The sequence below is a fragment of the Symsagittifera roscoffensis genome, chromosome 1, assembly GCF_963678635.1.
Source record: "Symsagittifera roscoffensis chromosome 1, txSymRosc1.1, whole genome shotgun sequence".
In the NCBI taxonomy this organism is placed as follows: domain Eukaryota; kingdom Metazoa; phylum Xenacoelomorpha; order Acoela; family Convolutidae; genus Symsagittifera; species Symsagittifera roscoffensis.
The window spans coordinates 48615783-48639936 of NC_087062.1; the positions used below are offsets into that span (position 1 = coordinate 48615783).

Below are 24154 nucleotides of genomic sequence, written 5' to 3' on the forward strand. Positions count from 1 at the left end.
TTTTTGAAAAATCGAGAAACTATGGCAAATTTTGATTTTTAGCTCATCTGGAACAACTAAGTCGCACTGAACGTAGCCAAAAAAAGATCCATCTTTTATTTTTGCTAGAAGTGAGTCTGTAGAAAGAGGTTTTTTATAGGGAAGTGGGTTCTGACTTGATTTTTGATCTTGTCATTGGTTTCGAAACTTTCCCACCAGTCACACTCCCATATTTCTTCCACTTTGTATCCTTTCTCTTTTATGTATTCTCGCCGCATATCATCCATCTCTCTCTCTCTTCTTGTTTCCTTGCTCAATATCCTGTTCTCTTAAGGAGGGACGAGCTTCTTGACAAGAAAAGAATTGGCAGTAACATCCCATTGCTTCAAACACTGTCTTACAGTGATCACAATAGCCATCCACATTAAAACAGTCGATTTTTTTCTGTTTTTCAGATTTGAAAAAGCTCTCAATTTGATATTCTGGTCTTGTTTCCTGATAGAAAGACATGACCATATTTTCAAAATTGCGAGTTCGATTATGCCTAGCCTTGACTTTCTGCATTTCAGTGTCAAACTCCCATCTCGTGTACAGTCCTGTTGGCATATCTTGACACATTGAGAAAGGGTAAAGCTGGCTTGCATCAATTCCAACGATTGATTTACAATTATTCGATGAATTTCTGATGTATATTTCATCAACTACAGCTTTTCGAGTGAAAACAATGGAAGTTCCACCAGTCATGTTCTCTCTTATTTTTTCACACAAATCTATATCACTTTCGAAAAATGGGTAAAACTTGTAATTTGTAGATTTTCGTAGACATATGTTTGCTAGATTTGGAAGTGTGCATCCAAGTTTCAACATATCTATCCCCTTGTCATGATAAAACTGAATCATTTTTTTGCATTGCTTCTAGGGTTGGAACTACATCCTTGTTGTTGTACCACTTCAAAAAGTCTTTGAACACTGTCATTCCGTTTTTCTTCCAAGTCTCTTGTAAGTAATTGTAATTATCCAAACCAGAGGTTCATTAGTTGCCTTATGAGTTTTTTCATCGTTCAGATATTTTGTGATTGTATGCCTGGATCTATCCATGATCTGATATCCATAGGAAGAATTACCCAAAAGTTTCATTGTTTCTGCTACAACTCCTGACAAAGGGTTTTCATCTCCTTCTCTATAAGCATCAACCACTGACTGAACGAAATTATTAAAGCATTTCCGAGGAGAATATTGAACAAAACGGTAAATTTTGGTGCACTGCAATCCAAGTTCCATATAAAAGTTGAACAGAGGAGTTATAACTGTTCCATTTTCTAGCTTGAAACTAGATATCAGCATTCTCTGAGGATGCTTCAACATTTCGTTCTCGATTGCATAGTTTTTCATGTAGTCTCTAATATCGTTTCTTCCAACCTCAGTGTTTTTGAAAAATCGAGAAACTATGGCAAATTTTGATTTTTAGCTCATCTGGAACAACTAAGTCGCACTGAACGTAGCCAAAAAGAGATCCATCTTTTATTTTTGCTAGAAGTGAGTCTGTAGAAAGAGGTTTTTTATAGGGAAGTGGGTTCTGACTTGATTTTTGATCTTGTCATTGGTTTCGAAACTTTCCCACCAGTCACACTCCCATATTTCTTCCACTTTGTATCCTTTCTCTTTTATGTATTCTCGCCGCATATCATCCATCTCTCTCTCTCTTCTTGTTTCCTTGCTCAATATCCTGTTCTCTTAAGGAGGGACGAGCTTCTTGACAAGAAAAGAATTGGCAGTAACATCCCATTGCTTCAAACACTGTCTTACAGTGATCACAATAGCCATCCACATTAAAACAGTCGATTTTTTTCTGTTTTTCAGATTTGAAAAAGCTCTCAATTTGATATTCTGGTCTTGTTTCCTGATAGAAAGACATGACCATATTTTCAAAATTGCGAGTTCGATTATGCCTAGCCTTGACTTTCTGCATTTCAGTGTCAAACTCCCATCTCGTGTACAGTCCTGTTGGCATATCTTGACACATTGAGAAAGGGTAAAGCTGGCTTGCATCAATTCCAACGATTGATTTACAATTATTCGATGAATTTCTGATGTATATTTCATCAACTACAGCTTTTCGAGTGAAAACAATGGGAATTCCACCAGTCATGTTCTCTCTTATTTTTTCACACAAATCTTTATCACTTTCGAAAAATGGGTAAAACTTGTAATTTGTAGATTTTCGTAGACATATGTTTGCTAGATTTGGAAGTGTGCATCCAAGTTTCAACATATCTATCCCCTTGTCATGATAAAACTGAATCATTTTTTTGCATTGCTTCTAGGGTTGGAACTACATCCTTGTTGTTGTACCACTTCAAAAAGTCTTTGAACACTGTCATTCCGTTTTTCTTCCAAGTCTCTTGTAAGTAATTGTAATTATCCAAACCAGAGGTTCATTAGTTGCCTTATGAGTTTTTTCATCGTTCAGATATTTTGTGATTGTATGCCTGGATCTATCCATGATCTGATATCCATAGGAAGAATTACCCAAAAGTCTCTTGTAAGTAATTGTAATTATCCAAACCAGATGGAGGAACAGTCTTGATTTGAAGCTTTTTTAGTACCTGTTGTTCGTCAAGCCTACTCTTTCTAAGCTTCTCATAATCAATGAAGTCTTTGTCTAGGGGATTGTTGTTTCGAAGTTTACTGAAAAAGGCTTCATACGGTGGCAATTCAGGAAAATCAAGTTTGTCTGGGTTATCAAACCACTCATAAGGAAAGAACCTTTCGTTTCGCTAGCTTTATAGGCTTTGAGAAAGGAGTCCAGAGTAGTTGCCCCTCCCAGAAACTTCATTATGTCGAGAAATTGTACATCTCCAAACTTGAAAGATATAAAGTCATTCGCTTTTTTGATGACGGATGTTTCTTGTTCTTTATCGCGAATCAAATAGGGGATTAGGTATGACTTGATCAAATTCAAATCATATCTACCGCTGTTAAATCCAAAAACAGGTAAAGTATTTACATATCTCTCCAGATTTTGTTTCAAATCGATGAGTTGATTTTTCTGAATTCGCAAGAATTGTGTTCGCATATCTGCTTCTTCCGAATCTTCAATACATTCGTCTTCGTACTCAAATTTGTTACTTGAATAGTTTTAACCACGTTCGTTCAGCTGATCAAAGAATTTTTTCATTCTTTCATTCACAGCTACTTCAATATCTTGAAATTTTTTTCTCATTTCTAGCTTTGTTCAGCCAACAGCTCGAGCTTGCTTATAAAATCAATAATCAAGTTCTGTGGATCCTTGTTGTACAAAAAGATGGGTTGATCAATCAGATTTGATGATATAGAGACTAAAATTGGTACAAGTTTTCCGATCCAGGTAGTAGTTTGCGTCTCTTTTAGTTCCTCTGTAGTAACACAAATCGACTCAAAATCGAAAATTGCTAGATTGTTAATAAGTTTGTTATCTTCAGAAACATGAAGAGTGAATCCTTCTAGCTTTTCAAACAAGGTTTCCGGAAGCTCATAGACGTTCTTTGGGTTAATATGTTTCACTCGGTCCCTGCATCTCAGAAGATGTTTGTTGAGAAACTCAGATCTTTTGAAGAAATTATCACAACTAGGACACCGGAAACACTTGAAGAAAGAATCAATATCAATTGTATGAATGATATGATTGTTAAATCTCAGTAATTTGACTGTTTATCAAATCTTCCAAAACTTCGTCGAGCTAGTTCACCTAAATATTTTCCTTATTGGATATCGAAATCGTATATAAAAAAGTTTCTTTGCACAATTTCATCGACAACAGGTAAGTCTTCTACAGAAACTCCACGAAAATTTTTAGGATCATAACCAGATTTTGATATAAAATCTGTAAAGTATCTGGAAGTGTGAGAGTCGAGATCATTGTGTCCTTTCATGTACATTGCCAATGCGCGGAAAAGACAAAAATGATCTTTGTAATGTTCTTTGTCTTTGTTAGATAGAAGACAGTTAACAGAATGGTTTTTCAGAAAAGGATCGGGTAAGACAGAGTTCGGACATCCCATTGGAATGTTTTTCAGCAAAGCAGCAAAAACTGTTACATTTGTGATCAACTTGAATCGCCACTTTGTGTTTTGCCGTTCTTGGGTAGATTGCTCCACATTATCAAATTTTTCTACTTTTCCTTGGATTGTTATCAAGTCTGCTTTAGTACAGAGTAAATGAGATTTTTCAAACAAAGTATTGTTTTCATGGGCGTAGAAATATCGATATTCACCAGTCTCAGAATTTCGAAGAACAAAACCCAGAGCAATGTTGATTTTAGCCGCAGAATCGAGCTTGTTGAAGACTTCTTCAAGTTTCTGATTGATTATTTTAGTGTCTAATTTGGAAATTTTGAAGTTAAATACCTTATGTCTCCCATTTTCTAGCTCCTTATCTACAAGAAAATGTTGACAAGCACTAAGTTCCTCCTTTAGTTTTTCACCATCTTCCCCTTCTTCCTCCACAATCTTGTTCAAGTCGGCTACCGTATCACTGGATTTCCGTTGTTTTGCTCCATGTTCTTTTCTCCGATGTTGTTGGAGAGATTAGTAACTTGGGAACTCTTGTTCACAAGAAGGACAAACCGTCGACTGCTTCGAACTTGGTTGATCATGCTTCTTGGCCATATGATAGTTCTTTTCTTGATGATTGTAAGCCGAATACTTACAATCAGGACAAGAAATAACTCCTTTAGCACATCTTTTTTGATGTCGAGCTGCCTGCTGGCGAACATACATAATTCCACAATCTCCACACTTGACTTTCTCGTTTCGGTTAAGTGCAGGCATTATCTAAAAAAACTTGGGACTTTAGAAATGTTCCAAAACTAAAAGTTTAAAGTACCAATTGAATGAAAATAATTACTTTTCGTGAAGTAACGAGCTGTGAAATTTGAAGTAAAATTCAATTAACTGTTTCTGATTGGCAAACAAAATGAATGATTTAACCCAACAAAATAAGCGTATTTGTACTAACAGTGACGCCTACGCAATTATCCTTTTAAGGTAATGACGTCATTCTTTGAATAGAAGTGACGTCACCGCCTACGCAATTATCCTTTTATGGTAATGACGTCAATCTTTGAATAGAAGTGACGTCACCACCTACGCAATTTTCTTTTTATGGCAATGACGTCATTCTATAATTAGGAGTGACGTCACCACTCACGCAACATTCGTTTTATGGTAATGACGTCATCGCCTACGTCATTCCTTCGAAATTTCTAGAATTTTACAGAAAAATTTTCAACCAATCAGAACTAAGCAGTTTCTAGACATAACTTTGGATCCAAAATATTCATTTTTGAAAAATGTCAATTAAAACACATTTGAACTTCCTCGAATTACTCTACAACAAAAAAGAAAATATTCCGTGTGATTTCCTTATTGATGAAATAGATGTACAATAGATGTACTTTTTTTACAATTTTTTGGACGTTTATGTTGTCCAAAATAGAGTTCTTCGACTAAGTAAAGGTCTCTTTAGGGAAACTTACACAATCAAAGAGTTTATTTCTGATCCACATATTGCGTATCAAAGCTATAAACTTACTGCTGAGTTACACTTGACTAGAAAAGAAATTTTATTTATTTTAGATGATTTGAAGTTAATAAAGAAGTCGTACGATAATATTTCAAAGACTCTTTTTATTCCCCACCCAACTCCCAAAGTTGTCAAAACTCCCCAGCAAACTTCTTTATTCCTCCATTTCATTAAAACTTTTCTTGCTTGATCAGGTTTGGAATCAGATATGCAGAGATTTGCTTTGAAAAATTCATCAACTTTGAGTTATCGTCTCAAATCTACATCAAAATCAAAGAACTTGACTATCTACTCAAAACTCAGAAAATCAATTAACTTGATGAGAAAAATTGTAGAGATGCCACTTTTATTAATTTTCCTTCTTTTGTTACTTATATCGGCAATATTTCTTATTTTTACAGCAAACAAGTTTTGGTCATTTATTTTTGCAATTTTTTTGTGTATATTTTTACTTATTTTGTGTATATTTCAACTATTAAAAATAATTGATTTGGGACAATTTGAAAATTCTCAACAAGTCTATCTTAGTGAAAAAGAAGGAGAAGCAATATCGGCAATTCAGAACAGTGTTATTCATGATGCTGAAAATATTGAACCCATTCCTATATATGAAGCAAAATCTGGTAAATATCAACTATGGATCAGGAGCTCGACATCTGTAATAGAGTATATGAAATAGCAATATACAACATGAGGAGGGTGTGTGTCACAATCAAGAAGTACCATGTGAACAGGCCTCCCTACATTCAGATTCGACTCTTCACTGCAGAAGAGAATGAAGCAATGAAACAAGTTGCCTATGTCAACTATACGTTGAACGAATTCAAAGAACTGTCCATTTGGGAGACTTTATGTTTGTTGATAATTGTAAACCTCAGTAATGCTTTGTGATATTTTGCATCTTGATAATTGAAATATTATTGGTTCAAAACTACTATTTTCTGCAAATTATAAGGCTATATTATCTGAGGAAAAGTCAGACAAAACATACAATTTAATCAAAATTGACATAAAACACTAACCAATTATCAAATGATTTTCCTGTATTTGTTTACGAAATTACAGATAAATTTTTCTAATTACTGTTTTCATCAATATTTAGGTAAATTTTCTCTCATTTTAAAAAAATTACAAACAAGAATATAATTATCATTATTTATCGTTTTTCTGAATTTCATTGGATGTTTATTTTTTTTTTGCCTTATTTTGAGGTTTTGATTGGCTACATGAATTTTCCTTAAACTAAATAGACTCTAAATGAGGAAAAACAATTTATGGTGATTTTTATTTAAAAATACTTTAAAAGTGATATAACATTTCGAGTTTTTTAAAATTCTTCGTTTATTTTAGTCAGAAGAATATTTCTATCAAACGCGTTTTCAATGTCTGAAATGAAAATTTATCAGATTTTAAAATTGAATTTTTACAAAAAATTAAAAAAGTGGTGGACAGATGACGTTGATGGAGATTGTATTAGTTTTAACTTGTATAGAAACACAGAAAGCTCATTATTTTTGTTAAAAAGATGGCGAGGAGAATTCAGAAAAGAAGAGTACTGCCAGATTTATCAACAATGATTTTATCTAGAAGAGTTAAGTCAGATTCAATGGTCTATCAGTAAAAAACAAAACAATGGAAGAGCCTATGAAACAAAAATTGGAGATAAAGAACATCCTTTCGTTTACTGTTTTGAATTTGATACAAATAAAAAATCTAGATTTGTCTGAATATTTTTTAATCGGTTATCCAAATTTAAAAGACTTCCGGTTGTTTATATTACAATATACCAAAAAAAATGATAAAAATGTACATTTTGGTGATTTCTTTTTTCACTGGTTAGAAATAGAACAAATCGAAAAAAATTTGATCGAAATTTCAAAATTTGAATTGATTGTCGAAAAAAAAACGAAATGAACCAGACAAGAAATCTCATTTTTCTCACTAAGTTATCAAATTTAATATCTCAGTTATGTTAGAAAAAGTCAATACAAATGATCGATTAGGAATTTTCATAAACAAAATTTGGTTCTGATCTACAAAATTTTTTAAAAATTGTGAATACTTCATTCTGATCGGTTATTATCACAAATACCACCTGTGAAGGTATCCTCAATAACTACAAACGATATCAAAAATGTTGAAAAATTTATGAGAAGTAGAGCTCAATTTTGATTGGCTGACAATAAATTTGTTGAACATTCCTTGACTATTGAAGCTCCATTCTGATCGGTTGACATTAAATTTGTTGAAAAATCCATGACTATTGAAGCTCGATTCTGATTGGTTGATATCAGAAAAAAAAAATTCCTTATAATTAATGCTCGATTCTGATTGGTTGATACTTTCAAAAACTTCCTGGTTAGATTGGATGATTTTTATTTCAGCTAGGCTAAATAGCATATCCATTCTGATTTTATTTCACGTTAATAACAATAAGTTTGGTTGATAAGTTTGCTGTTTTTATTCACTTTTATTCATTTTTTGAGGCTATTCAACTCTTCTTAGCTAAAAATTTGGTACATTTTAAATCTCCCATTTAATCTTTCTTTACTTATTGAGATGCCGTCGCTGAATAGAAACGAAAGAGTTGCATGTCTTGAATGTGGCAGAGAATACAGTCACAAAGATGCATCAAGACATAGCAGAACCTGTGGTGTTTTGAAATGTTCTAACTGTAACTTTTATACTTATAGCAGCGGGGAACTCACTTATCATTTCAAGAAGAAGCATTGTCAACATAATGTCTCCAAACACACTTCAAAAGAAGATAAAATTAATAATTTTTGTTAAAATCATAGAAATTACTATGAATATTAGTTTTTACTGTATCTGAAAAGTCTAATTTGTTGTAATAAACTTAGTTAAAAAGTATACAGTGTTTTCATCACAAAACCTGAACTGTAATTTGTTTTTTTATTCAAAGGTTTTGATTGATGATAAAGACAGCAAAAATTGAGTTCAAATTGTCGTGAAACTTTCCATGGAACTCGATCCGAAAATCTTTAATGAACAGTAAAAACTCCCTTGGTTGCAGGCTTGCGGAGACTTTGTTGCGATAAATTTGTAGTAAAAGTGCATAATATAAGCTAATGAGTAGTTAAGTACTAGCTTAAGAACTGTAAAACTTGGATATTTGTAAAACATCGACTAATTGAAAGGTTTTTGTAGTTAATATTTTAAAGTTTTCCTTGTTTAGTGCTTGTAAAAATGTTCATGGAGAAGAAAACTTTTTAAGCAGACAATGTGGTTTGACTTATCAGGAATTAAGCTTTTCTATTGTTTTTTTTGATGATTTTAGAAAATAAATTGATAAATGGCCTGGAAAAAATGTATGTTTTTGCTAAACTTTGAAAGTTTCAAGATAATGATATTCATCATTCTCAACTAAAAATTTACTCTAAATAGAAATTCAAGTAAAAATTTGTTGAAATTGGATTCATTCGGTAGAAAGTAGATGAAGCAGAAACTGAGAAATTTCTAAAAAAAGATAGAAACTCCCTATAAGTCATTAGGATTTTTGAGATAATTTTACTAAAATTTTGCTTATAAAGTATATCTTGAGAAAAAAATCCGACATAAAAAATCTCAAAGGTTTATATTTATGCGTAATTCATTAGAAAATTTTATTATCATTTGATAAATTATGTTCCTAAAATGAAAAAACAATTGTTTTGAGGATAATTTTTCTAAAGCAAACCCAATCTGACATCTTTTGGAAGATGATACCTAAATCATAAATCAAAAACTTGCTTTCAAGGTCTACATTTCATTGTTTTTACTATAAAGTTTTTTGCTGATTAAAACTAGGAAAACTATACAATTATTCCATTTTGCAACTTGATTGCATTTGCTTAATCAATTTTTTGGGACACGCTCTTCTAGAAGTTTTTAGATTTTTTAGATGTTAGGAACTAGGTTCTCTTGCGTATTTCTGGAGGTTTTCAGATTAAAACTAATAGAGCTGCTCCTAATTTGTTCTTAGATTGTAAAAATATACCTTTATATTCTCATTTTGTACATATATTTTTGAATGCTTTAACTAGCACCAATTCTTTCTCACTTGGATATTTTTGAGAAATCTTCCGTCATAAATTAAGAATAAAAAGCGAGTTAATAAATATTTTGCAAGAAAAGTGATAGTTATTGATCCCAAAAGTTGTATTTTTGCTTAAATTGTTTACGATAGCAACTAAAAAGGGGAACCTTGAGGAAGATCTTTACAATTTTTATTGTAATAATCATTTGGTATCAGTTCTAATTTCATCTCTGCCAGCAAATTGTTCGTTCAATTGATACTATTTTCCTCCTAAATTCTCCAGTTTTGACTAAATTTTCTTGTAAAGTGTGTTCAATAGCGAAAACATGTATTAAACAGAAAGCAAGAATAACCCTAAAACATGGAAAAGCTCTACGGAAAATCTTGAAAGTTATGCTGCAGAAGCAACAGAGAGATAATCATTAGTTATGAAGAAGTTTTTGTTGAATTTGAGCCAATATCGAATAAACTTTTAAGAAATAGTTATCCCATTTTTAGTCAAATTTAGCCATTAACAATTCATTTTTTATCAATAAATTGAAATTTGTATGAAAAATTTCTCACAAATCTTAATTTTTGTACAAATTTGGGTAATTCAATGAGAAAAAAATGAGGAGGAATTGAATCATGGAGTTTGATTTAGAAATTTCATAGAATATTGCCCTTAATGTTCATTTGAATTGAGATTCCTAAAAAAATTACCTGAACTGGACAAAAAAAAACAAATAAAAACCAAAATAAAAGGTTTGCAATGGAAAATTTCATGTAAATTTGATTAATTTTTACTTTATCTTCTCGAAAATTACGACTAATATCACTGTTTTCCGGAAGTTTCAATATTGATTCTGCTAGTATGAACCTTTTTTTCAGTGTTTAGAGCATTGCATAACCAAATATTTATCTCAAAATAAGATAAACTTCATTGTATTTCAATATTTTGAGAAAAAATTGTGGAAAAAGTCATTTTTATATTCAAAATTTTGTATCATTGTCTCAACATAATGCCAATTAAAATACAGTCTTAGCTTATTTTTAAAATCTATGCGTAAAGTATGTTTAAAGTTAGATCAAAAGCAACAATACATTAGCCAAAATCATGAGATTTTTGCAATTTTTTCCAAATACTTGAAATTTTAGCAATTTTTTTTTTCCAAATAGTTGAAATTTTTGCAATTTTTTCCAAATACTTGAAATTTTTGCAATTTTTTCTGAAAAAATTTGAATTTTTTTGAAACTTCAGTAGTTTTCAGCATTTTTTCAAGTAGATAGAAATCAGATTATCTAATAAATAACGTCGAATATTAGCTAATCTTATCGTGTTTTGAAGTTTTTTGAAAATTTTTTCATAAAAATTCCAAGTTTTTACCCAAAAACTCTTACCATTGACATACCATGTATCAAAAAGCTAATTGAAAATCCTTCATTACACCACATACACGTAATTAACCTTTGATAATTACAAATTAGTTAACGCGCGCCAACATTTTTGCGAAAAAACTAGACAGTTCCACACAAAATTGGGAAAGGAACGTTATTTTGCTGTTAAAACTAGCAAGTTGGTGATATCATTTGAATGAATAATTTAATTTTGGTGCTTGACTGGAAGGTAGCGTTACTGGAAATTTACCTGGTTAAACTTTTGGATGTCTCATTTTGAGGTTAATAAGCGAACACATTTGTTTCCAGTAGCTTTATTTGTTATGTGCATTTGTTACCATTATCTTACCATCACACAAAGCATAAAACCTTACCATCGGTATTCCCTATCTTAATACATTGTAGACTCTATACCCAATGTTAATACATAGCTGGCTGACCGGATGCTCTATTTCCAATCTTAAAACATGTGGGTCAGATTTCATAATTAGCTATTTTTTTGAAGTTTTTGCAATTCCGATTAAATAAATTTGAATAGGAATTGGGAAAGGAACGTTCTTTTGCTGTTAAAACTAGCAAGTTGTTGATATCATTTGAATGAATAATTTAATTTTGGTGCTTGACTGGAAGGAAGCGTTACTGGAAATTTACCTGGTTAAACTTTTGGATGTCTCATTTTGAGGTAAATAAGCGAACACATTTGTTTCCAGTAGCTTTATTTGTTATGTGCATTTGTTACCTTTAGCGAGCCTTTCCTTGTTCCATACGTGGGACCAACTGTAGAGGCCTTCACGTGGCGATCCTGTTAAAGTGTCTTACTTCTGTAAGACATGAGCTGACATCTACTTAATAAATTTTTTTCACAGGTTTCTAATTTCCATCTGTCTTCATATTTTGCCTTAAAATATCCTCGGGGAGTTTGATCGGTTGTGGCTTTTGCAATCAACCGCAATTATGAGCCCCAATAGAATGTAAATGGATTAAAAGTTGTTTGTTTCATTTATGCGCTCAAAAACAGGTCAATAATTTTTACCTTAACGTACCTTAAAACACCTTAAAAAATTAAGGTAAATTTGCACTACCTTAAGTACATCATAACTTACCTTAAAACACCTTAAAAATTTACCTTAAATCACCTTAAAAGTTAAGGTGTATCAACCTAAAAAAACACCTTTGAAAAATTTTATAGGTAGATTTACCTTAAAATTTTACCTTAAAAAAGTAGGTAATTTATTTAACTACATTTAACTTAACATTAAGGTGTTTTTACCTTAAATTTTTACCTTAAAATTACAAAAGTTAAGGTAAAATAACCTCAAATGTTAAGGTAAAAAACCTTAAAAGTGAAGAGAATTAAGGTTTTTTACCTCAACATTTAAGGTTATTTTTCCTTAACTTTTGTGTTTTTAAGGTGAAAATTTAAGTTAAAAACACCATAATATTAAGGTAAATGTAGTTAAATTACCTACTTTTTTAAGGTAAATTTTTAAGGTAAATCTACCTATAAAATTTTTTAAGGTGTTTTTTAAGATTGATACACATTAACTTTTAAGGTGATTTAAGGTAAATTTTTAAGGTGTTTTAAAGTAAGTTAAGGTCTACTAAAGGTAGTGTAAATTTACCTTAATTGTTAAGGTGTTTTAAGGTATTTTTTAAGGTAAATTTACCTTGACTTTTTTTTGAGTGTATGCAACTATAGTTCGAACTTGCATTATATGCAACTATATTTTCAACTAATTATATGCAACTATAGTTCAAACTTGTATTTGCTCAGCAACAAGCAATAGCAACCCAAGTGAACTAGTAATTTTGAAAACCAGGCTTTTCTTTTTTCAACAACTTGCTTTAAGGCAAATAATATATCAAAAATATATTTCACTAAAATCGATAAACAAATGATATTCAATATGTTCGTGTTTGGTAAAAGTTACAAAGGAATCAATCAAAGTTTTTGCCAGGTCCCCGGGTCGAGATCCCGCTCAAAAACCGCTCAATATTTGAGCGGTTTGAGAGGTTTTCCAGCAAGATTTGAGCGGTTTGAGCGGTTTGGGCGGTTTTGGCGGTTTTTTTGGAAAAACCGCTCAAACCGCTCAAATCTTGCTTAAAAAACCGCTCAAAAACCGCTCATTTCTTGCGGTGATTTTTGAACGGTTTTTCGAGCAAGATTTGAGCGGTTTTTGAGCGGTTTTTCCAAAAAAACCGCCCAAACCGCCCAAACCGCCCAAACCGCTCAAACCGCTCAAATCTTGCTGGAAAACCGCTCAAACCAACATATTCAGTAGAACAAATACAACGAATATTTAGCTTTCAGGAAGTCCGCATAGCCTAACGGATAAGGCTTCTGACTTCGAATCAGAAGATTGCAGGTTCGAATCCCTTTGTGGTCGATTTTTTATTATTAAATCTTGCGCGGTTTTTGAGCGGTTTATTTAGATAAACCGCTCAGAACCGTTCAAATCTTGCGCGGTTTTTGAGCGGTTTTTTTAGATAAACCGTTCAAAAACCGCTCAAACCGCTCATTTTGAAGCAAGATTTTGAGCGTAATTGTCTAAAAAAACCGCTCAAACCGCTCAAATCTTGCTTCAAATTAGGTGAAAAATCTCGACTCGGGTCAATAGTTTTTGAAACAACTATTTAGAGTCCATGCTTAAATCGATAAAATTTTGTTAGGAAGATCACATAAACTTAAACTAACATTTGGTACGTGCCAGTGATATATTGCCCTCATGCAGGGACTGATTAAGGGGGGCGAGGGCGCCTTTCACATCAGGGACTCGACCCCCTGCCGACCCAAAATGCCCCCTTTGTACTATTTTGAGATATAATTTTTTGACTGACTGACTGACCCTAAAAATTTTCTAAGAGCGCGCCAAAAATCTTTTGAAATTTTAGCCAAAACAGGGTCTCTACTGTTTTAGGAGAGCTCGGAAAATTATCAATTTGGTCGACCTAAAAAAAGGTTCGAAATTTTTTGAAAATCCGGCCCCCTCGAGAAAATCCTAGATCCGCCCCTGCCCTCAAGTACGCTTAAGTCAATTACTTACTCGAGGGATTGTCTCAAGTTGATTGACTACTTTTAGATCGCAGAGATTGTCTTCTTCTGAGGTGTTTGTGCTGATGGGATCTCCTCACTCTTGTGCTCAGTTTCTGCTTCAAGTGGTAAGCTCCGTCGCATAAATAACTAACATTCTTCAGTCGTGATCAACTGCATACAAACAAATCAAGTTATGCAAACTACCTTTTGAAGAGCAAAAGCCAAGGAGAACTTTTTTGAAAGTTTTTCTTTTTGACGAAAAAGATTAGAACACAAGGCACGAAAAAAAATATGTGAAAAACAATAGGCGTAGAAAAAAGAATACAGTATACGGACTGGTGGCAGCGAGCAGAAGGTATCAGTTTCCTTACCAGAGTATGAGCGTGGAAACGCTATCACCAGCTATTCTGAAGATCAATGGAGTTCAGTTAAGAACAGTTTTAACTAGAGTCACCAGGTAAGACACCAAAGAAGTCGTGATGGCTACTAAAATCATCACAATAAGCACCGTGCGAAAACAGTGATCAAGCAAAGGACGCCCATCAGAGCCGGAACTGAGAGATGAACGAAAAAACCATATCGCGAAGAAACTCCCTCTCACTATGACAGTGTGAAACAACTCAGCACGGACAAAACAAGACTAACACAACTAGGAAAAGACCCAGACTGCTTGCAATACCAGGATTGATGTGGATTGCCGACCAAGATTTTGGCATTGCGGAGACGTGGTTTCCCGAAAAAAAAATTTATAAAACGAATTGAAGCTAAAATGGCTACCAAGAACTGAAAAGTTCCTCTCGCTCGAAAAGGGGTAGAGGTGTGGCTCTTTATGTATAAAATGGAATCAAAATATATAACAAAAAAAAGAAACAAAGGACTACGTAGCCCCAAAGACTGAAACAGACGAAAGTCTTAACAAATAGGAAACCATCTTGACAGTATCTTTAATGGCCCAGCAGATGAACAAGTTTTTTGAGGCAATATTAACAAAGACTTCTCTATAAAGAACAAGTAAAACAAAGATACAAGTAACACAAGGGTTGCGCTCGCTCAAATAGGGGTAGAGGTGTGGCTCTTTAGGTATATGGAATCAAAATAATAACAAAAAAAAAGAAACAAAGGATTACGTAGCACCAAATTGTGTAACAGACGAGAGTCTTAACAAATAAAAAACCATCATGACAGTATCTTTATTGGCCTAGCAGATGAACAAATGTTTTGAGGCAATATCAACAAAGACTTCTCTAATAAAACAAGTAAAACAAGGATACAAATAACACAAGAGTGGCTCTCGCTCGAATAGGGGTAGAGGTGTGGCTGTTTAAGTATAAAAAGTAATCAAAATAATAACAAAAAAAAAGAAACAAAGGATTACGTAGCACCAAATTCTGTAACAGACGAAAATCTTAACAAATAGAAATCCATTTTGACAGTATCTTTTTTGGCCCAGCAGATGAACAAGTTTTTGAGGCAATATTAACAAAGACTTCTCTAATAAAACAAGTAAGACATGAACACAAGTAACACAAGGTTTGCTCTCGCTCGAATAAGGGTAGAGGTGTGGCTCTTTATTTATAAAATGCAATCAAAATAAAAACAAAAAAAACTTAAAAAAAGAAACACAGGATTATGTGGCACCAAATTCTGTATTAGACGAAAGTCTTAACAAATAGAAAACAAATTTGACAGTATATTAATTGGCCCAGCAGATGAACAAACGTTTTGAGGCAATATTAACAAAGACTTCCCTAACAAAACAAATAAAACAAGGACACAATTAACACAATGGTTGCACCCGCTCGAATAGGGGTAGAGGCGTGATTCTTTATGTATAAAAAGGACGCAAAATAATAACAAAAAAAAGAAACAAAGGATTACGTAGCACTAAATTCTGTAAAAGACGAAAATCTTAACAAATAAAAAACCCTCTGGAGAGTATCTTTTTTGACCCAGCAGATGAACAAGTTTTTGAAGCAATATTTACAAAGACTTCTCTAATAAAAACAATTCAAGCAAGGATAAAAGTAACACAAGGGTTGCTCTCGCTCGAAAAGGGGTAGAGGTGTGGCTCTTTATGTATAAAATGGAATCAAAATAATAACAAAAAAAGAAACGAAGGATTACGTAGCGCCAAATTCTGTAACAGACGAAAGTCCTTCCAAATAGAAAACCATTTTGACAGTATCTTTATTGACCCTGCAGATGAACAAGTTTTTTGAGGCAATATTAAGAAAAACTTCTCTAATAAAACAGGTAAAACAAGAATACAAATAACACAAGGGTTGCTCTCACTCGAATAGGTTTAGTGGTGTGACACTTATGTATAAAATGCAATCAAACTAATAATAACAAAAAAAAGTAAAAAAGGATTACGTAGCACCAAATTCTGTAACAGACGAAAATCTTATTAAAAAGAAAACCACTTTGACAGTATCTTTATTGGCCCAGCAGATGAACAAGTTTTCGAGGCAATATTATCAGACTTCTCTAAAAAAAAACAAGAAAAACAAGGATACAAGTAACACAAGGGATGCGCTCGCTCGAATGGGGGTGGATGCGTGGCTCTTTATGTATAAAATGGAATCAAAATAATAACAAAAAAGGAACAAAGGATTACGTAGCACCAAAGCCTGTAACAGACGAAAATCTTAACAATTATAAAACCATTTTGACAGTATCTTTATTGGCCCAGCAGATGAACAAGTTTTTGGAGGCAATATAATCAAAGACTTCTCTAATAAGAAAGTAAAACAAGAATACAAGTAACACAAGGGTTGCTCTCAATCGAATAGGGGTAGAGGTGGGGCTCTTTATGTATAAAATGAAATCAAAATAATAACAAAAAAAAGAAACAAAGGATTACGTAGCATCAAATTCTGTAACAGACGAAAATCTTAACAAATAGAAAACCATTTTGACAGTATCTTTATTGGCCCAGCAGATAAACAAGTTTTTTGAGGCAATTTTAACAAAAACTTCACTAATAAAACAGGTAAAACAAGAGTACAAGTAACACAAGGGTTGCTCTCGCTCAAATAGGTTTAGTGGTGTGGCCCTTATACATAAAATGCAATCAAAATAATAAAAACAAAAAAAATAAACAAAGGATTACTTAGCACCAAATTCTTTAACAGACGAAAATCTTAATAAAAAGAAAGCCATTTTGACAGTATCTTTATTGACCCAGCAGATGAACAAGTTTTCGAGGCAATATTATCAAAGACTTCTCTAAAAAAAACAAGTAAAACAAGGATACAAGTAACACAAGGGATGCGCTCGCTCGAATGGGGGTGGAGGCGTGGCTCTTTATGTATAAAATGAAATCAAAATAATAACAAAAAAAAAGAAACAAAGGATTACGTAGCACCAAATTCTGTAACAGACGAAAGTCTTAACAAATAGAAAACCATTTTGACAGTATCTTTATTGGCCCAGCAGATGAACAAGTTTTCGAGGCAATATTATCAAAGACTTTTTTTAAAAAAAACAAGTAAAACAAGGATACAAGTAACAGAAGGGTTGCGCTCGCTCGAATGGGGATAGAGGTGGGGCTCTTTATGTATAAAATGAAATCAAAATTATAACAAAAAAAAGAAACAAAGGATTACGTAGCACCAAATTCTGTAACAGACGAAAATCTTAACAAATAGAAAACCATTTTGACAGTGTCTTTATTGGCCCAGCAGATGAACAAGTTTTCGAGGCAATATTATCAAAGACTTTTCTAAAAAAAACAAGTAAAACAAGGATACAAGTAACACAAGGGTTGCGCTCGCTCGAATGGGGATAGAGGTGGGGCTCTTTATGTATAAAATGAAATCAAAATGATAACAAAAAAGAGAAACAAAGGATTACGTAGCACCAAATTCTGTAACAGACGAAAGTCTTAACAAATAGAAAACCATTTTGACAGTGTCTTTATTGGCCCAGCAGATAAACAAGTTTTTTGAGGCAATATTAACAAAAACTTCTCTAATAAAACAGGTAAAACAAGAATACAAGTAACACAAGGGTTGCTCTCGCTCAAATAGGTTTAGTGGTGTGGCCCTTATACATAAAATGCAATCAAAATAATAAAAACAAAAAAAATAAACAAAGGAATACTTAGCACCAAATTCTTTAACAGACGAAAATCTTAATAAAAAGAAAGCCATTTTGACAGTATCTTTATTGACCCAGCAGATGAACAAGTTTTCGAGGCAATATTATCAAAGACTTCTCTAAAAAAAACAAGTAAAACAAGGATACAAGTAACACAAGGAATGCGCTCGCTCGAATGGGGGTGGAGGCGTGGCTCTTTATGTATAAAATGAAATCAAAATAATAACAAAAAAAAAGAAACAAAGGATTACGTAGCACCAAATTCTGTAACAGACGAAAGTCTTAACAAATAGAAAACCATTTTGACAGTATCTTTATTGGCCCAGCAGATGAACAAGTTTTCGAGGCAATATTATCAAAGACTTTTCTAAAAAAAAAACAAGTAAAACAAGGATACAAGTAACACAAGGGTTGCGCTCGCTCGAATGGGGATAGAGGTGGGGCTCTTTATGTATAAAATGAAATCAAAATGATAACAAAAAAAAAGAAACAAAGGATTACGTAGCACCAAATTCTGTAACAGACGAAAGTCTTAACAAATAGAAAACCATTTTGACAGTGTCTTTATTGGCCCAGCAGATAAACAAGTTTTTTGAGGCAATATTAACAAAAACTTCTCTAATAAAACAGGTAAAACAAGAATACAATTAACACAAGGGTTGCTCTCGCTCGAATAGGGGTAGAAGAGAAGTGTGGCTCCTTATGTATAAAATGGAATCAAATAATAACAAATATAAGAAACAAAGGAATACGTAGCACCAAATTCTGTAACAAACGAAAGTCTTAATATATAGAAAACCATTTTGACAGTATATCCATTGGCCCAGCAGATGAACAAGTTTTTCGAGGCAATATTAACAAAGACTTCTCTAATAAAACAAGTAAAACAAGGGTACAAGTAACACAAGCGTTGCGCTCGCTCGAATAGGGGTAGAGGCGTGGCTCTTTATGTATAAAATGAAATCAAAATTATAATAAAAAAGAAACAAAGGATTACATAGCACCAAATGCTGTAACAGACGAAAGTCTTAACAAATAGAAAACCATTTTGACAATATTTTCATTGGCCCAGCGGATGAACAAGTGTTTGGAGGCAATATTAACAAAGACTTCTCTAATAAGAAAGTAAAACAAGAATACAAGTAACACGAGGGTTGCTCTCGCTCGAATAGGGGTAGAGGTGGGGCTCTTTATGTATAAAATGAAATCAAAATAATAACAAAAAAAGAAACAAAGGATTACGTAGCATCAAATTCTGTAACAGACGAAAGTCTTAACAAATAGAAAACCATTTTGACAGTATCTTTATTGGCCCAGCAGATAAACAAGTTTTTTGAGGCAATATTTACAAAAACTTCACTAATAAAACAGGTAAAACAAGAATACAAGTAACACAAGGGTTGCTCTCGCTCGAATATGTTTAGTGGTGTGGCCCTTATACATAAAATGCAATCAAAATAATAAAAACAGAAAAAATAAACAAAGGGTTACGTAGCACCAAATTCTTTAACAGACGAAAATCTTAATAAAAAGTAAACCATTTTGACAGTATCTTTATTGGCCCAGCAGATGAACAAGTTTTCGAGGCAATAATATCAAAGACTTCTCTAAAAAAACAAGTAAAACAAGGATACAAGTAACACAAGGGTTGCGCTCGCTCGAATAAAGGTAGAGGTGGGGCTCTTTATGTATAAAATGAAATCGAAATAATAACAAAAAAAAAGAAACAAAGGATAACGTAGCACCAAATTCTGTAACAGACGAAAATCTTAATAAAAAGAAAACCATTTTGACAGTATCTTTATTGGCCCATCAGATGAACAAGTTTTCGAGGCAATAATATCAAAGACTTCTCTAAAAAAAACAAGTAAAACAAGGATACAAGTAACACAAGGGTTGCGCTCGCTCGAATAAAGGTAGAGGTGGGGCTCTTTATGTATAAAATGAAATCAAAATAATAACAAAAAAAAGAAACAAAGGATAACGTAGCACCAAATTCTGTAACAGACGAAAGTCTTAACAAATAGAAAACCATTTTGACAGTATCTTTATTGGCCCAGCAGATGAACAAATTTTTGAGGCAATATTATTAAAGACTTCTCTAAAAAAACAAGTAAAACAAGGATACAAGTAACACAAGAGATGCGCTCGCTCGAATGGGGGTGGAGGCATGGCTCTTTATGTATAAAATGAAATCAAAATAATAACAAAAAAAAGAAACAAAGGATTACGTAGCACCAAATTCTGTAACAGACGAAAATCTTAATAAAAAGTAAACCATTTTGACAGTATCTTTATTGGCCCAGCAGATGAACAAGTTTTCGAGGCAATAATATCAAAGACTTCTCTAAAAAAACAAGTAAAACAAGGATACAAGTAACACAAGGGTTGCGCTCGCTCGAATAAAGGTAGAGGTGGGGCTCTTTATGTATAAAATGAAATCGAAATAATAACAAAAAAAAGAAACAAAGGATAACGTAGCACCAAATTCTGTAACAGACGAAAATCTTAATAAAAAGAAAACAATTTTGACAGTATCTTTATTGGCCCAGCAGATGAACAAGTTTTCGAGGCAATAATATCAAAGACTTCTCTAAAAAAAACAAGTAAAACAAGGATACAAGTAACACAAGGGTTGCGCTCGCTCGAATAAAGGTAGAGGTGGGGCTCTTTATGTATAAAATGAAATCAAAATAAAAACAAAAAAAACTTAAAAAAAGAAACACAGGATTATGTGGCACCAAATTCTGTATTAGACGAAAGTCTTAACAAATAGAAAACAAATTTGACAGTATATTAATTGGCCCAGCAGATGAACAAATTTTTGAGGCAATATTATTAAAGACTTCTCTAAAAAAACAAGTAAAACAAGGATACAAGTAACACAAGAGATGCGCTCGCTCGAATGGGGGTGGAGGCATGGCTCTTTATGTATAAAATGAAATCAAAATAATAACAAAAAAAAGAAACAAAGGATTACGTAGCACCAAATTCTGTAACAGACGAAAATCTTAATAAAAAGAAAACCATTTTGACAGTATCTTTATTGGCCCAGCAGATGAACAAGTTTTCGAGGCAATAATATCAAAGACTTCTCTAAAAAAAACAAGTAAAACAAGGATACAAGTAACACAAGGGTTGCGCTCGCTCGAATAAAGGTAGAGGTGGGGCTCTTTATGTATAAAATGAAATCAAAATAATAACAAAAAAAAGAAACAAAGGATAACGTAGCACCAAATTCTGTAACAGACGAAAGTCTTAACAAATAGAAAACCATTTTGACAGTATCTTCATTGGCCCAGCAGATGAACAAATTTTTGAGGCAATATTATTAAAGACTTCTCTAAAAAAACAAGTAAAACAAGGATACAAGTAACACAAGAGATGCGCTCGCTCGAATGGGGGTGGAGGCATGGCTCTTTATGTATAAAATGAAATCAAAATAATAACAAAAAAAAGAAACAAAGGATTACGTAGCACCAAATTCTGTAACAGACGAAAATCTTAATAAAAAGTAAACCATTTTGACAGTATCTTTATTGGCCCAGCAGATGAACAAGTTTTCGAGGCAATAATATCAAAGACTTCTCTAAAAAAACAAGTAAAACAAGGATACAAGTAACACAAGGGTTGCGCTCGCTCGAATAAAGGTAGAGGTGGGGCTCTTTATGTATAAAATGAAATCGAAATAATAACAAAAAAAAGAAACAAAGGATAACGTAGCACCAAATTCTGTAACAGACGAAAATCTTAATAAAAAGAAAACAATTTTGACAGTATCTTTATTGGCCCAGCAGATGAACAAGTTTTCGAGGCAATAATATCAAAGACTTCTCTAAAAAAAACAAGTAAAACAAGGATACAAGTAACACAAGGGTTGCGCTCGCTCGAATAAAGGTAGAGGTGGGGCTCTTTATGTATAAAATGAAATCAAAATAATAACAAAAAAAAAAGAAACAAAGGATAACGTAGCACCAAATTCTGTAACAGACGAAAGTCTTAACAAATAGAAAACCATTTTGACAGTATCTTTATTGGCCCAGCAGATGAACAAATTTTTGAGGCAATATTATTAAAGACTTCTCTAAAAAAACAAGTAAAACAAGGATACAAGTAACACAAGAGATGCGCTCGCTCGAATGGGGGTGGAGGCGTGGCTCTTTATGTATAAAATGAAATCAAAATAATAACAAAAAAAAAGAAACAAAGGATTACGTAGCACCAAATTCTGTAACAGACGAAAGTCTTAACAAATAGAAAACCATTTTGACAGTATCTTTATTGGCCCAGCAGATGAACAATTTTTTGAGGCAATATTATTAAAGACTTCTCTAAAAAAAACAAAAAAAACAAGGATACAAGTAACACAAGGGTTGCGCTCGCTCGAATAAAGGTAGAGGTGGGGCTCTTTATGTATAAAATGAAATCAAAATAATAACAAAAAAAAAGAAACAAAGGATAACGTAGCACCAAATTTTGTAACAGACGAAAGTCTTAACAAATAGAAAACCATTTTGACAGTATCTTTATTGGCCCAGCAGATAAACAAGTTTTTTGAGGCAATATTAACAAAAACTTCTCTAATAAAACAAGTAAAACAAGAATACAATTAACACAAGGGTTGCTCTCGCTCGAATAGGGGTAGAAGTGTGGCTCTTTATGTATAAAATGGAATCAAATAATAACAAAAAAAAGAAACAAAGGAATACGTAGCACCAAATTCTGTAACAGACGAAAGTCTTAATAAATAGAAAACCATTTTGACAGTATATTCATTGGCCCAGCAGATGAACAAGTTTTCGAGGCAATATTAACAAAGACTTCTCTAATAAAACAAGTAACACAAGCGTTGCGCTCGCTCGAATAGGGGTAGAGGCGTGGCTCTTTATGTATAAAATGAAATCAAAATTATAATAAAAAAGAAACAAAGGATTACATAGCACCAAATCCTGTAACAGACGAAAGTCTTAACAAATAGAAAACCATTTTGACAGTATTTTCATTGGCCCAGCAGATGAACAAGTGTTTGGAGGCAATATTAACAAAGACTTCTCTCATAAAAAAAGTAAAACAAGAATACAAGTAACACAAGGGTTGCTCTCGCTCGAATAGTGGTAGAGGTTAGGCTCTCTATGTATAAAATGAAAACAAAATAACATTAAAAAAAGAAACAACGGGTTACGTAGCATCAAATCCTGTAACAGACGAAAATCTTAACAAATAGAAAACCATTTTGACAGTATCTTTATTGGCCCAGCAGATGAAAAATTTTGTGAGGCAATATTAACAAAAACTTCTCTAATAAAACAGGTAAAACAAGAATACAATTAACACAAGGGTTGCTTTTGCTCGAATAGGGGTAGAAGTATGGCTCTTTATGTATAAAATGGAATCAAATAATAACAAAAAAAAGAAACAAAGGAATACGTAGCACCAAATTCTGTAACAGACGAAAGTATTAATAAAAAGAAAACCATTTTGACAGTATTTTCATTGGCCCAGCAGATGAACCAGTTTTTCGAGGCAATATTAACAAAGACTTCTCTAATAAAACAAGTAAAACAAGGGTACAAGTAACAAAAGCGTTGCGCTCGCTCGAAAAGGGGTAGAGGCGTGGCTCTTTATGTATAAAATGAAATCAAAATTATAATAAAAAAGAAACAAAGGATTACATAGCATCAAATCCTGTAACAGACGAAAGTCTTTGCAAATAGAAAACCATTTTGACAGTTTTTTCATTGGCCCAGCAGATGAACAAGTGTTTGGAGGCAATATTAACAAAGACTTCTCTAATAAAAAAAAGTAAAACAAGAATACAAGTAACACAAGGGTTGCTCTCGATCGAATAGTGGTAGAGGTTAGGCTCTTTATGTATAAAATGAAATCAAAATAACAACAAAAAAAGAAACAAAGGGTTACGTAGCATCAAATCCTGTAACAGACGAAAATCTTAACGAATAGAAAACCATTTTGACAGTATCTTTATTGGCCCAGCAGATGAAAAATTTTGTGAGGCAATATTAACAAAGACTTCTCTAATAAAACAAGTAAAACATGGATACAAA

At 32.8% G+C, this 24154-nt stretch overlaps 1 protein-coding gene across 1 annotated transcript in view; it reads left to right on the forward strand.

The window, feature by feature from the left end:
* Positions 1–24154, forward strand: part of LOC134857803 (uncharacterized) — a 236245-nt gene that overhangs the window by 170775 nt on the left and 41316 nt on the right. Inside the window, exon 6 of the mRNA XM_063873753.1 lies at positions 14035–14113. Coding sequence (XP_063729823.1) covers positions 14035–14113 — 79 coding nt within the window. The remainder of the gene's footprint in view (positions 1–14034; positions 14114–24154) is intronic.